This window comes from Sorex fumeus, unplaced genomic scaffold, assembly GCF_029834395.1.
Source record: "Sorex fumeus unplaced genomic scaffold, SorFum_2.1 ptg000073l, whole genome shotgun sequence".
In the NCBI taxonomy this organism is placed as follows: domain Eukaryota; kingdom Metazoa; phylum Chordata; class Mammalia; order Eulipotyphla; family Soricidae; genus Sorex; species Sorex fumeus.
In genome coordinates, this window is record NW_026606130.1 from 20,295,207 (window position 1) to 20,308,520 (window position 13,314).

The 13,314-nt window shown below is 43.6% G+C and overlaps 1 protein-coding gene across 1 annotated transcript in view; it reads left to right on the plus strand.

Moving 5' to 3' along the window:
* The window catches only part of SMC1A (structural maintenance of chromosomes 1A), a 77,037-nt gene extending 64,374 nt beyond the window's left edge, over positions 1-12,663 (plus strand). The window contains exons 20-25 of the mRNA XM_056130021.1: positions 3,868-4,024; positions 4,387-4,541; positions 4,658-4,809; positions 5,935-6,004; positions 6,289-6,399; positions 6,831-12,663. Coding sequence (XP_055985996.1) covers positions 3,868-4,024; positions 4,387-4,541; positions 4,658-4,809; positions 5,935-6,004; positions 6,289-6,399; positions 6,831-6,914 — 729 coding nt within the window. The 3' untranslated portion in view covers positions 6,915-12,663. The remainder of the gene's footprint in view (positions 1-3,867; positions 4,025-4,386; positions 4,542-4,657; positions 4,810-5,934; positions 6,005-6,288; positions 6,400-6,830) is intronic.
* The last annotated feature ends 651 nt before the right edge of the window (positions 12,664-13,314 follow it).

The following is a 13,314-nucleotide window of genomic DNA, read 5'->3' on the forward strand; positions in this document are numbered from 1 at the left end:
GTTAAATTAACTTGGTCTTGAGAGGTAGTTTTCCATGTCTTCAACTTCTTTTTTTTTGTTTTGTTTTATTATGTAGGAGTTTTGCTATTTATTCAGCCATTGATTAGGCTGATTGAATTGGGCATGAACTCCACCTTACTTTTTTTCCCTTTTTTATAATTTTATTTCACGGCAGAGTCTGGCAAACTCCCCGTGGCGTACCCAATATGCCAAATACCAGTAACAATGATGGGTCTCATTCTCCTAAAGAGCCTTGATTATAATCTCGGGGCTAGGATGAAAGAGTCCTTACTGGGGCCTGCTCGAGGCAATTGACGAATAACAGGATGATTTGTGATTTGTGATAATTTTATTTATTGGATCACTGTGAGAGCAGTTACAGAGCTTTTGGGTATAAGTCTCGGTCATACAATGAAACACCCATCCCTTCACCAGTGCCCATTTTCCACCCCAAAAACCCCACTATACCCCCCATCCTACACCCTCCCCCTACCTTTGGGGCAGATGATTTCCACATTACTCTCTCTCTCTACTTTGATTACATTCAATATTTTGACACCAAACCCACCATTATTAGTTGGTATTCTACCCCAACACTCAGATCTGCTAAAAAGGCAACCATAGACAATTTGTTTTCTGTTGCTGGTTATGAATAACATATGATGTCCTATGGCTGCACGACTTTGGAATTTTGAAATTTTAACAATTAAATCTGGAGGGATTTCTGCCAAAATGTACTGGGTTCCAAGATTTGTTCCTGAGTCTCTTGGATCATGACCGTTAAGCAGCTTGGTCAGGAGCCAGAGAGGCCGTTCGTGGGCAGCAACTCGGGGTCTTGTTCGGGCGGGGAGGAAAGGGCTGGCTGTACCCCCATCCCGTGAGGCCCTGCATGTCTCGTCACTGCGGGCCCAAACATGACTGTCCAATGGCCTCTGGAACATGCGGTCACAAGGCAAGTGCCAAAACCTGCTGGGTTCCGAGATTTGTACCCTTTCTTAGGAAAAGATCACCTTCCATTTTGTACATTTTGGGGCTGGAGTGATAGTACAGCGGGTAGGGCATTTGCCTTGCACACGGCCGACCCGGATTTGATTCCAAGCATCCCATATGGTTCCCTGAGCACCACCAGGAGTAATTGATGAGTTCAAAGCCAGGAATAACCCCTGTGTATCACCGGGTGTGACTCAAAAAGCATTGTGTGCACTTTCTATATTTCAGTTACAGCAGATCCTGGACATTCCTCCATACCAGTATGTAGAGATCTTCAATAGGGCTCTTCTTTTTTTTTATTAATGAATCACCATGAGGTTCAGTTACAAACTTACAAACTTTTATGCTTACATTTCAGTCATACAACGATCAAGCACCCATCCCTCTACAAGTGCCCATTCACCATCACCAATATTCCCAGTATCTCTCCCAATCCCCCTCCTCCATTGCCTGTCCCCCACCCACCTCTGTGGCAGGCTCATTCCCTTTTACTTTCTCTCCTTTTTTTGGTGTTGTGGTTTGCAATACAGGTATTAAGTGGCCATCATGTTCGGTTTACAGTTTATTTTCAGCACACATTTCCCATCCTTAGCGGGCCCTCCAAGCATCCTTTTTTTTTTCTTCTTTTTGGGTCACACCTGGCAATGCACAGGGTTTACTCCTGGCTTGTGCACTCAGGAATTACTCCTAGTGGTGCTCAGGGAACCATATAGGATGCTGGGAATCAATTCTGGGTCGGCCGCGTGCAAGGCAAACTCCCTACCCACTGTGTTATCACTAGCCGTCTCCAACCATCCTTTACTTGGTGGTCCCTTCTCTATCTGAGCTGCCTTTTCTCCCAGCATGTGAGGCCAGCTTCCAAGCCGTGGAGCAATCCTCTTGGTCCTTAATCTCTACTATCCGTGGGTGTTAGTCTCCCATTCTGTCACTTTATATTCCACAAATGAGTGCAGTCTATGTCTGTCTCTCTCTTTCTGACTCATTTCACTTAGCATGATACTCCATGTTGATCCATTTATATGCAGATTTCATGACTTCATCAATAGGGCTCTTTTAAAATGTTCAAATAGTTATGAACCTTTTGGACTGAAGTTGTTCATTGGTACTTCGCCTCCCCTGTGTTAAAGTCCAAATCTTTTTTGGTTTGTTTTTGAGCTACACTTAACAGTGCTCCTGACTGTGCTTAGGGATCACTCCTGGCGGGGATGGTGACACCATATGCGGTGCCAGGGTTTGAACCTGGGTCAGCTATGTGCAAGACAAGCTCTCTACAGATTGTACTATTACTTAGTCCCAAATCCAAACCTTTTTAACAAGGTAATAAAGATCTTTTACCATTGGGCTTCTTTGTGTGCCTTTCACCTTTCATCTTCTCTTAGTGTATGTACATGTATGTACACGTATTTGTTACTGTTGTCATATTGAATTGTCGGTTTTGTAGGAGTTTTGACTTTTGGAGTTTATTATAGACTATTACTCTTGAATTGCTTCATTTCCTTGAATAAATCATGAGCATTACCCTTGTTTTGCTTGTTACTTCTGTCTGCATAGAAGATTGTACTTTCTCTCTGTATTCACAATTTATTATATATATATAAACTAGAACTTAAAAACATTTTTGGAAGCCATGTTTCAGAGTCTGAGTCTAATGTCCTCATATACTAACCCAAGAGTCTCTGCTTATCATTGTTTTGGCATTCATCATGCAGTGTTCAGACTGTTTACCTATATACATTTCTGTTAGTCTGTGCTCTGTGAGCATAGGAACCATGGCTCACAAGATGTGAGACCCCCAGTTCCTGGCACTTAGAAAGCATTGTGGACTAAAATTGGGAGAAAAGCACAAACCAGACATGTATTGCAGTGTGCATGACATAAAACCACACTCAAGTGGAATTTGCTCTGATGATGTGATCTGAGAAGTCACTGAAGAGAGCCTTAAGTGACTGCTCAGCACTCATCCGACATTTGAGAAACCACTCAGGAGAGAAGCCATATCAGTGTAAGATGTGCCTGAAGGTCTTTGCACAGAGTTCTTCCCTCATTGAGCATCAGAGAATCCACACAGGGGAAAAGCCTACAAGTGCAGTGACTGTGGGAAGGCCTTCAGCCGCAGCTCAGCACTCATGGTTCACCTGAGGGTCCATAACACTGTCCCTCCTCAGATGTCCAACATCTATGAATCCTGAGTTCTACAAGGACCAAAAACAGATAATAACAATGTATAAGGAATAAGACAGATATCGGGGGGCTGGAGTGATAGCACAGTGGCAGGGCGTTTGCCTTGCATGCAGCCAACCCGACCGACCCGGGTTCAATTCCTCTGCCCCTCTTGGAGAGCCCATCAAGCTACTGAGAGTATCTCTCCTTCACGGCGAAGCCTGGCAAGCTACCCATGACTTCTTTGATATGCCAAACACAGTAACAACAAGTCTCACAATGGAGACATTACTGGGCCCGCTCGAGCAAATCTATGAACAACGGGAGGACAGTGACAGTGACAGTGATGTGATCATAAGTTACCTTATTCATTATGAAACTGTAAGTTGAGTCCAGATCAGCCTCCCTGGGAGTTCTAGATTATCTTGTATTGATGCTGGTATATGGCTTGGGCCTGAGAATCAAAGATGGGTACTACCAGCTGTTCTTCCTGTGAGACAAAAAATGGCAGGGCCTGGGAAAAGTGGGATTATGCTGTAATTTCCAGGGATGGTGGAAATGAGTACTCTGGGCAGTACCTGGTAAGTGGAGTTGAACTGAGGAAGAGACCCTGTTTGAATAGAATTGGGCAGCCAGGCTGCTACTTGATCAAGCATCTCTATGAGATCCTGGGCTCAGGGTCCTGGCTATTTATGTTACTTGCCCTCGCATTTATAGGATGCTCAGGCTGAGGAGGAGATCAAACAGGAGATGAACACACTGCAGCAAAAACTAAATGAGCAGCAGAGTGTACTCCAACGTATTGCTGCTCCCAATATGAAGGCCATGGAAAAGCTGGAAAGTGTCCGAGACAAGTTCCAGGAGACCTCAGATGGTAAAGTTCCTCTTTTTTACTTGGGTCTAAGGTAAAGACCAGAGAAATGCTAAGGGTTTCTCATTACACATCACAATAACTCCTGTTTTATGAGCTTTATTATTTGATTCCCAAGAGCTCTAATAATAGTTGCAGGTTGCTGGTAGAGCCTAGGGAATGTGTCTTTATGTGTCTCCAAGCCTTTCCTTCTGCATGGTGTGACTGACCTGTTAGACACAGCTGGTTGTGGGATCCACCTCAGGCATTCTTCTTCCTCTGCAATGTCCCCACTATGCATTGTCATTTTCATGTCATTCTCGTCAGACTGTCAGCTGTTGACAAGTCTGGGTATTGAGGGGGCACCTGTCTTTCCCTTGTGGCAGAATTTGAGGCTGCTCGTAAGCGAGCCAAGAAGGCCAAGCAGGCATTTGAACAGATCAAGAAGGAGCGTTTTGATCGCTTCAATGCTTGTTTTGAATCTGTGGCTACCAACATTGATGAGATCTACAAGGCCCTCTCCCGCAACAGCAGTGCCCAGGTAGGCTGGAGCCCCTTCTTCAGTCAGCCCCTAACATCCTCATATGTCCGTTCATCTAGGCTTCCTGTACCATCCTCATCCTGACCCAGATTCTGACCTATTTACCTTCCCTCTAGGCATTTTTGGGCCCTGAGAACCCTGAGGAGCCTTACTTGGATGGTATCAACTACAATTGTGTGGCTCCTGGCAAACGCTTCCGGCCAATGGATAACTTGTCAGGGGGGGAGAAAACAGTGGCAGCTCTGGCCCTATTGTTTGCTATCCACAGGTAAGACAATACCCTGTGTCCTACCCACTCCCTAGGACAGTTGGCGGAGATACTGAACTGATTCCTCTGAATTGTGGCTCTGGAGTCCCTGGATATTTGGAGATCTGTGGAGATGAAGGTGTTCTTTTGGAATCTGTATTGCAGCAGAGCTGACCTTGGTTTCCTGGAACCTGTTTTCTCATTCATCTACATCCACTCAGCATGTCTTCATTGACTTCTGCATGTATTCAGTCCTGCCACCAGGCTTTTGCTTACATAGTTGCTGGGTAATAAGCCCTTTCTATGCAAATAGTTTAACAGTCACCTTCCATCCCTTCACATCTTACTCTCTTCCTGTTCTTCTAGGAGACTCACATTGACCACTGTGACTTACCCTGATCTCCCCCTCACGACCGCCAATATTACTTGAATTTGACCTCCATACTTAGTGTTTGATTGTACATTGTCATGCAGTGAGCATTTCTTGAGGGTGAAGCGTCATGAAGTGAGCATTTTTTGAGGGTTACTCTGTAGAGACCATGTTGGGGGATTAAGGACACAGATAGTCAGACATTATCACTGTCTTTGAGATACTCATCATTTTGTGGAAACCATACATGTAAATAGAGAGTGAACAAACTGTTGCAGCTGGGTGAGCATGGGTACTGTGGATACACAGAAGGGGGACAACTAGCCCAATCTGGAAGAGGCTGTGGGTTGTCAGGAAAGGTTTTGAGGGGAAGTAGCACTCAAGCAGTGATGCACAAAGGATGAGTAGATCAGGTAGAGGGTGTGGCCTGTACTGATGCAGGGAAATAGGACAGTATGGGTGGGTGGTGTGGATCTCCTTAATTGTATGGCTAGGATTTAGGACAAAATTTAACTCCCCATCCAGTCTGAAGGCTCCAGAGAGAGCCATATCTTTTCATTATATAGGCTACTAGAAGATGCAGAGTAAGGCTTAGTTGTTGTGTTGGTGTATAGGGGCTCAGGCAGCATTAATACCTGGGTGTCCTAGTCTCTGAAGAAGTAGAGAGGGAAATTGTCCTGTATGATGGGCCTTGGGGCTGTCCTGCCCTGCCCTGCCCAGCCTTGCTTCCCTCCCCACCCCCATCAGTGTCAGCTCACTTACTGGTTCCCTCTCAGCTACAAGCCAGCTCCCTTCTTCGTCCTGGATGAGATTGATGCTGCCCTGGATAACACCAACATTGGCAAGGTGGGTGCAAGGAAAGTGGGACTATGGAGGGAGGCCCCCAGGTGGGGGCTGGGTTTCAGGTAGCAATTCCTGAGTGTGCCTTAGCTGTTCCTGCTGCCTGCTCTCTGTGCCTGGGAGGCTGGGCCCAGGACCATCAATACTATGCTAGTTAGTGTTCTCTCATCTTTTGTTGCCCTGTCCTCCATCCTCTAGCCCACTCCCTTTGCTTCTGGTTTTGACTGAAAGAGACAAGGGGGAGTCTGAGATCTTCAGCCCTACTAAGTGCCCTGCGGACTTTCCCACAGGTGGCGAATTACATCAAGGAGCAATCAACTTGCAACTTCCAGGCCATTGTCATCTCTCTTAAGGAGGAGTTCTACACCAAGGCTGAGAGCCTCATTGGAGTCTACCCTGAGGTAGGGCAGACCTAGTTCAGTAGCAATCCCACCTCTGCCTGACTCCCCAGGGCAGGAAGGGTAGACTACAGTGGAGGGGTATGGGGGTGGGAGAATCACAACTTAGGTCTTGAATGGCCATCTGGATTTGTTGGAGCGCCCCTCCCCGGAGGCTTAGCCAGCCAGCTGGGCACTGCCATTGCATTTGGTGACATTTGGAAAGGCCAGGCGGAGGCAGCCACAGCAGAGAAAAAAGGAGGATAGTGCAGAGATAGGCAAGGAGAGAAGGCACCTGGGACTAAGTACATGCTCTCAAACCCAGAAAAAACCATTGCTTGGGCTTTGGGCAGATAGGTAGGATGACGGGTTTGAGGCCCCAAGTCCTGGGGCACTAGATCCCTATTAATTCTCTCCTTACGATTTTATTTTTCTTTTTCTCCCTCCTCCTTCAGCAAGGGGACTGTGTGATCAGCAAAGTCCTGACCTTCGACCTCACCAAGTACCCTGATGCCAACCCCAACCCCAATGAACAGTAGCAGTAATTTGCCCTTCTACCCTGTCTGGATCCCTAATGTTCTCCCCCTTTCACCCTCTGGATATTTGACTCCCAGCTTTCCCCTACCTCCTGTCCCTGTTAGGTTTAGGTATGGGATTTAAGCACTGCTATCAAGCACGAAGAGGAACAGAGGTGATGTTAGGTCTGGAGCAAAATTTCTGAACTACAGGGAGCATCCTGGCCTCTGGAAGGTGCTGAGCTGAACTGAGCTGCACAGGGCCATCTGTCTGTTCTCCCTCCTCACCCTTCAGACCTCTTAATCACCCATAGCCATGGGTCCCTTGGGCCCACTTGCATTGCTTGTGTGTGGGTATGTATGTGTGCACATGTGTGCATGTGGATGTGTTCGAAAACTAATAAAGATGATGGAGACTGATTTTAGAAGAAGCCTAGATGAATTTGATTCAAAGAGAGCTTAGTATGATAGTACCCCAGAGCTTAGGCACAGCTATTTAGGACCTCTTAAGGGACAGGCAGTCACATGAAAATTACCCTCATTCACTAATCTGTGTTTTCACTCATTTGTGTATTCATCAAACACGTTCTGAACATGCTCTATTGTCAGGCTCTATGCTAGAAATACAGTGCCGAATCAGACACTATCTCCACCTTCCTCAGAGATACAGTGAGTTCATGAGTTTCTGTGGTTATATTAATGTCATGTGTATAGGTACTTTGAAGAGATGATAATCTGCAGGCTTCCTGGGAAAGGTCACATTGGAGTTGAACCATGACAGATTGGTAGGATTTGCTCAGGCACTAGGGAGCGTGGGACAGACAGTTGTGGGTTCTTGGCATTGGGCAAATCATTTGATCTTTCTGTGCCTCAGTTTCCTCATCTGTAAAATGGGGTTAACAATATTACCTACCTCATAGAATTTAATGATGTCAAGTTCATTACTGGAGGCCTTAGTCCTGCTTGGAGCTCATCAGGTGCCAACCTCTCAATCTATGACGTCTTGTGCTTGGACCCCTGAAGGTTTCTGATCCTAAATCTGTGAGATGCCCAATGCCTTGATTATTGGAAAGGTTCCAGGGCACTGATGGTGTTTAGGTAATAAATAGAGGGCCTAAGGAAGCCTGTAGCTTCAGCATTATGGTAACTGGTGCCTGGGCCCCAGCTTGGGTTTGAGGAAATAAAGAAGAGGTACCCTGGGCCACATTTGGCTGACTGCATGTGATGTTCCTTTTGGGAACTAACCACATTAGCTGTAGGAACCGTACTGAAGCAGCACAGCCTACTGACATACTGTCAGACCCTATCCTGATTGTGTATATTACATTTTTGTTTTTAAAATGTTGAATCCATACTAATTACCCAAAAATTCAACACATAAATTCATTTTCTTTAGAGATTATATTTTACAGATAAAGCTAGCTTCATTATTAATCTCTTCCTCCTTTTTATTGTATTTTCATCTAAAATTAAAAATTTTACAGATATATGAAATCATTGAAAATATCATGTTTAAAGCAAATGACAAATTGATTTTGCTTTCTTATTGTTTTTGAGATCTATGCATGTTGCTAAATGTAGATTTAAAGACCTTCATATGATTCTGCTACATTTTACTTCCCATTTCTCTAGTAGTGATAGTGTCTTTTTTCAACTTTAGTATGACAGAATACTACACAGGAGTACCATGTGTGTGCATGCATGTGTATGTAAGTTTACTTAGAGTTCCTAGAGTTCATTCTTAAAAGTTGAATCACGGTGTCATAGGATATTATATATTTTTTAATAGATACTTCTAAATTACCTTCTTGTACTCTTAGTATTTCTAAGGTCTACCATTGTTGTCTACTTTAGTTTTAGCCTAAGTAATGTTATAGTGAAACCATGGCTTTTATATTCTAATTATGTATTTTGTATATAGTAAAAGTCCCAAGTCTCAGAACAAAATAAACTTGTCCATATTCAACCAAAGAAGTCACATACCACCACGGTTATAGTTTGAAAACTGCTGGCATGAATGGAAGAGCAGTTTGGGAGTCAGCTGTGGTTCAGATCCTAGCTGTAAGAACTTGAACCCCATTACTTCCTCTCAGATACTTTGTTTCCTCACGTAGAAAGGGATATAGTATATGCCTACTTTGTAAGAGTACAGATGAAATATGTTTGAAGCAATTTGGCACCTAGCTCATCAGAGGCTTTAAAGGCAGTGATTGCTATTCCCCCTACTTGACAGATAAGGTCTAGGAAAGTTAAATGACCCAACTATCAGATAATAGTGAAAAACAGTGAGTGTTTGAACCCAGACTCTCCATTCATGTGCTTTCTCCACTGTAAGAAGTAGTTATCTTGATTTTGCACCAAGAAATAGCTTGTTAAGTATTTTCTTTTTCCTTTTTTAAAAATTAAAGCAATACAAATACAGGTTAAAGAATAAAATAGTAAATAAGGGCTTGTAATGAAAAGCAGCAATTTCTGTGGCATCCCCGCATCCAAAGGATTTGGTTCTCCTTGTGCTGGTCACATGTCTGGGAATCTTAATTCAGTGGGTGTGGATAGTAATTGGAATAACTAATCCCTACCTCACAGGGATGGAAAGGATTACATTATATATCTGGACTTAAGGCCATGGCACATAGGAATGTGATTGAGGTCTTGAGGATCAGAGCGTAGATGATCAATATCCCAGTGGTTCAGTGGCAGAACTTTGACTTCATCTTGGATTTCCTTTGTGCCACACTACCGTGAATCATCACATATTTAAGGAAGGCTGTGTTCATAGGTAAGCAATCACTATGGTATATTTTTGCAAGTAAGCTGAGCAAGTAGAATCTTCAGTTTGCCGAAAGACACTAAGGTTGACTTTCTTAAACTCTGGACCATTAACCTTGCTCTTGGTAATCAAAGAATACCCAGAAAAGTCTATATCATTTTTTGGCTTTTTGGGTCATAACTGGCGATGCACAGGGTTACTTCTGGCTCATGCACTCAGGAATTACTCCTGGCGGTGCTCGGGGGACCATATGGGATGCTGGGAATTGAACCCGGGTAGGTCGTGTGCAAGGCAAACATCCTACCCGCTGTGCTATTGCTTCAGCCCCAACAATCTATAACTTTAATTGGGCATCTGACTCTATGAGTCATGTACACAAGAGTCATGAAATAATTCAAATATTTATCTTCCTTTTGAGGAGTTCACTGTCTAGTTGGGAGGGCAATTCATTCTTTAAAGAGCCATTGAGCATACAGAGTGATCAGCACTTTGATAGGAGCACAGAATAAGGAGGATCACTTTTTTGCTTAGCCAGAAGTTCAGGGAAGGCATCATCTCACCTAGGAGGTGAATCTTAAGGAACTGGAAGGAATTAGGTAAGGTACAGGAATTACCAGGTATTGAGAACAGTATGCACAAAGACCTGAAGGCCAGATGTACCAAACCAGTTAAGAAATACTGAACACCAGTATTCTTGAGGTGGGAAGAGCAACAAAACCTGAAGCTGGAGAGGTGATGAAGGACCATATTTTGAAGGGGTTCTGAGGGACCAGTTAAAAAGTTCAGATTTACTTTATGTAAATACTGAATGAGCTATTCACAGGAAACTGGGCATCCTGGGTCCCCAGCCTCTAAAGGTCCAGTTTCTGCAACTTGGATGGGGCCTTGGGATCTTGAATTTGTAAATGTCAGCATATGACTTTAGGGTGCAGGTAGGTTTGAGAACTATAGCCAGAAGGCAATAGGGGAACCATAGAATGATTTTAAGCAGGGGAGACACCTTTTTAAACTCACATATGAATTTCAACAAACCCTTTCTTTTCTGGCCTACCTTTATAGAAGTAGGTTAAGCAGGTTACTATATTATATATTTGCTTGTTTTGTCTCTGAATAAGCAGTAAGCACCAGAAGGGTGAGCTTGATGTTATCTTGCTGCTGGTATACCCCTAGGAAAAAGCATAGTGCGTAACAAAATAGGCAGCCAATTAATTGTTTTTGAGTGAATGTAACTTACTGAATGCATTTATGAGGGAGAGATTAGAGATGGAGATCAGTTGTAAAAACTATTGAATAAAGACCAGGAGGTCTTCTCTAGGACAGAGGCAGCGGGAATAATTAGAGGTCACAAATTATGAGTTGTTGAGGAAAACTGATGAACTAAAGACTTGGTGTCTGTTGATTGGATGTAGAGGGTGACTGAGAAGATAGAATGAGTACCCATTAATAGCCAAGATTCCTACCTTATCCCAGTCACTTTTCCTCATCCCTCTCAATAAGAATATTCCAGCCTCTTCAGCAGCTGAAATTCCTTCCACATTCTGTGTGTGTTGTGTGGTCTCCCATTTCCCTGGCCATTGATCTATTCATCCGGTTCAATAATCTTGGCTAAGTACCTCCTGTATTCAGTGAGTCTCTCTCAAGCCAGTATTTGACTCCCTTTTTCCTACCTCTAGAGAATTTTTTGAGGGCTTCCCTAGCTAAGAGTTACATCCTTTATAAATAACCTAAAGGGAGATACCCATATATCAGACCTGTAAGGAAACTTGCAGGCATTGTCTAACTTCCCCTCCGGAGGCTTTTGGTGGGGGAAGGAATTTGCCCAAGGTTCCACTAGTAGGAATTGTTGAAGCTAGAACAACAAGTCCTTTCTCCACATTATTCCTAGAGCCTTGAATTCTCATTCCAGAGCAGGAATGACAGAGGTGGCCAGGGAGAAGGTGGGACTCAAGTTGAGCCTTGAAGGTTGATGTACTGATAGGCCAAAAAGCATGTCAGTTACCGCCCTGTTCTGTATACCCTCAGTAAAACCTGCCATGTCCATAGTCCTTTCTTAGGGGTTCCTTAAGCATGACGTGTTATGCTCTGTACCAAGTGACCTCAATCCTGACTACAGATGGTTAGATTGGAATTGTATCTCATTCAAAGATAGCTAGTCTCCAGGCTGGTGAGCCCCTATTAGGTGGACTGATGTAAGAATGTCATAGGGAGATGGCCTGTATCAAATGGCAAATATTTAAAACACTCAGATTGTTTTTTAGGGAGACTGAATGTGATACTTTTCAGAAATGAGCAGTTAATTAGAATTTAGTGAGGCAGAAATGGCGAATGAGGGGTACCGGAAACTAAGCAACAAAAGCAAGGAGAAAGGTGTAGAAACCATGAAATGTATGTACCATGAAGCCATGAAGCAACAAGATAGCAATGGGCCAAAAACACAGAAGCCATGAAGCTATAGAAGCCACAATGTAGCAAAAGCCACAAGGAACAGAAATCATGAAAGGAAACTGAAACTGAGATCCATGAAGCAGCAAAAGACTTGAACAGACAAGATCTGAGAAGTGATAGAAATGAGCAAGAGCAGAGCTGCAAGGTAGCTGAAACCATGTGGTAGAAAGACTATAGGAATCAAAACTGCAGGAATGAAAAGGTACAAAGAAGTAACAAAAGACCTGGATTAACAGGAACTGACTCTCTAAGAGCCAAGAAGTTGCAAGAGCCTGGAGGCCCTGAAGGCTTGGCTATGAAAGAGGAGAGCAGAAATAATGGTAGTCAGCAGTAGGAGTATAAATACAGCCAGAAAGAAGTTGAGTCACCATTTTGGGACTCACTAGAGAGGAGAGCAACAGATGCCTGCAGCTGAGGGGGTGACAAGATAAACCAGGCTCTAGAGCTGCTTTTGGATCATGAACTGTTTTCAAGTTTCTGTTCTTTCATGAGGCTGCCTATGTAGCTGTTTTTGTCTTCCTTATTTCCCTGTAAATGCTTCAATAAATCTTCATCATTAACATGAGTGTGTCTGTTCCTTGTAATATAAAGGAAGTTAATATGGAGGTACATATGCACTTTAGACTGCTATATTCCAAGTAGGTTGGAACTGGACACAAAGGTGGGAATTCATTCAACTCATTATTTCTCATACCTTCACTCTCATGGACACTTACTCTCATTCATTTATTCAACTAGGCATGAATCCTTCACCTTTAACATTCATTCATGCATTAATATAAACATTTGGTCATTTGCTTCTTCCTGTATTCACTGACTCATCACTTCTGTGTATTTGTTTATAGCACACATTGGGATCCTGGTGTATGCTAGGCCCTGTCCTAGGTTGCTGAGATAAAGTATGCCTTTTTGTTTGTTTTTTTCGCCACTCCCAGCTGTGTACTGAGAAATCACTCCCGGTGTACTCAGGGACCGTTTCTGGTGCTGAGGATCAAACCTGGGTCAACCGCATGCAAGGCAGGCAATCTACCTGCTTGTACTATCCCTTTGATCCCAAGATAAAGTGTACTTCAACTCCAGGAACTAACCAAGCAGACAAGCTGCTCTACACAAATTCATATGAAAACTGAAAATAATGGATTTGTGGAGTAGTGGGCATTATTGCCATAAGGTGAGAGAGGCAGAAGTTGAATGATCACTTATGACTCA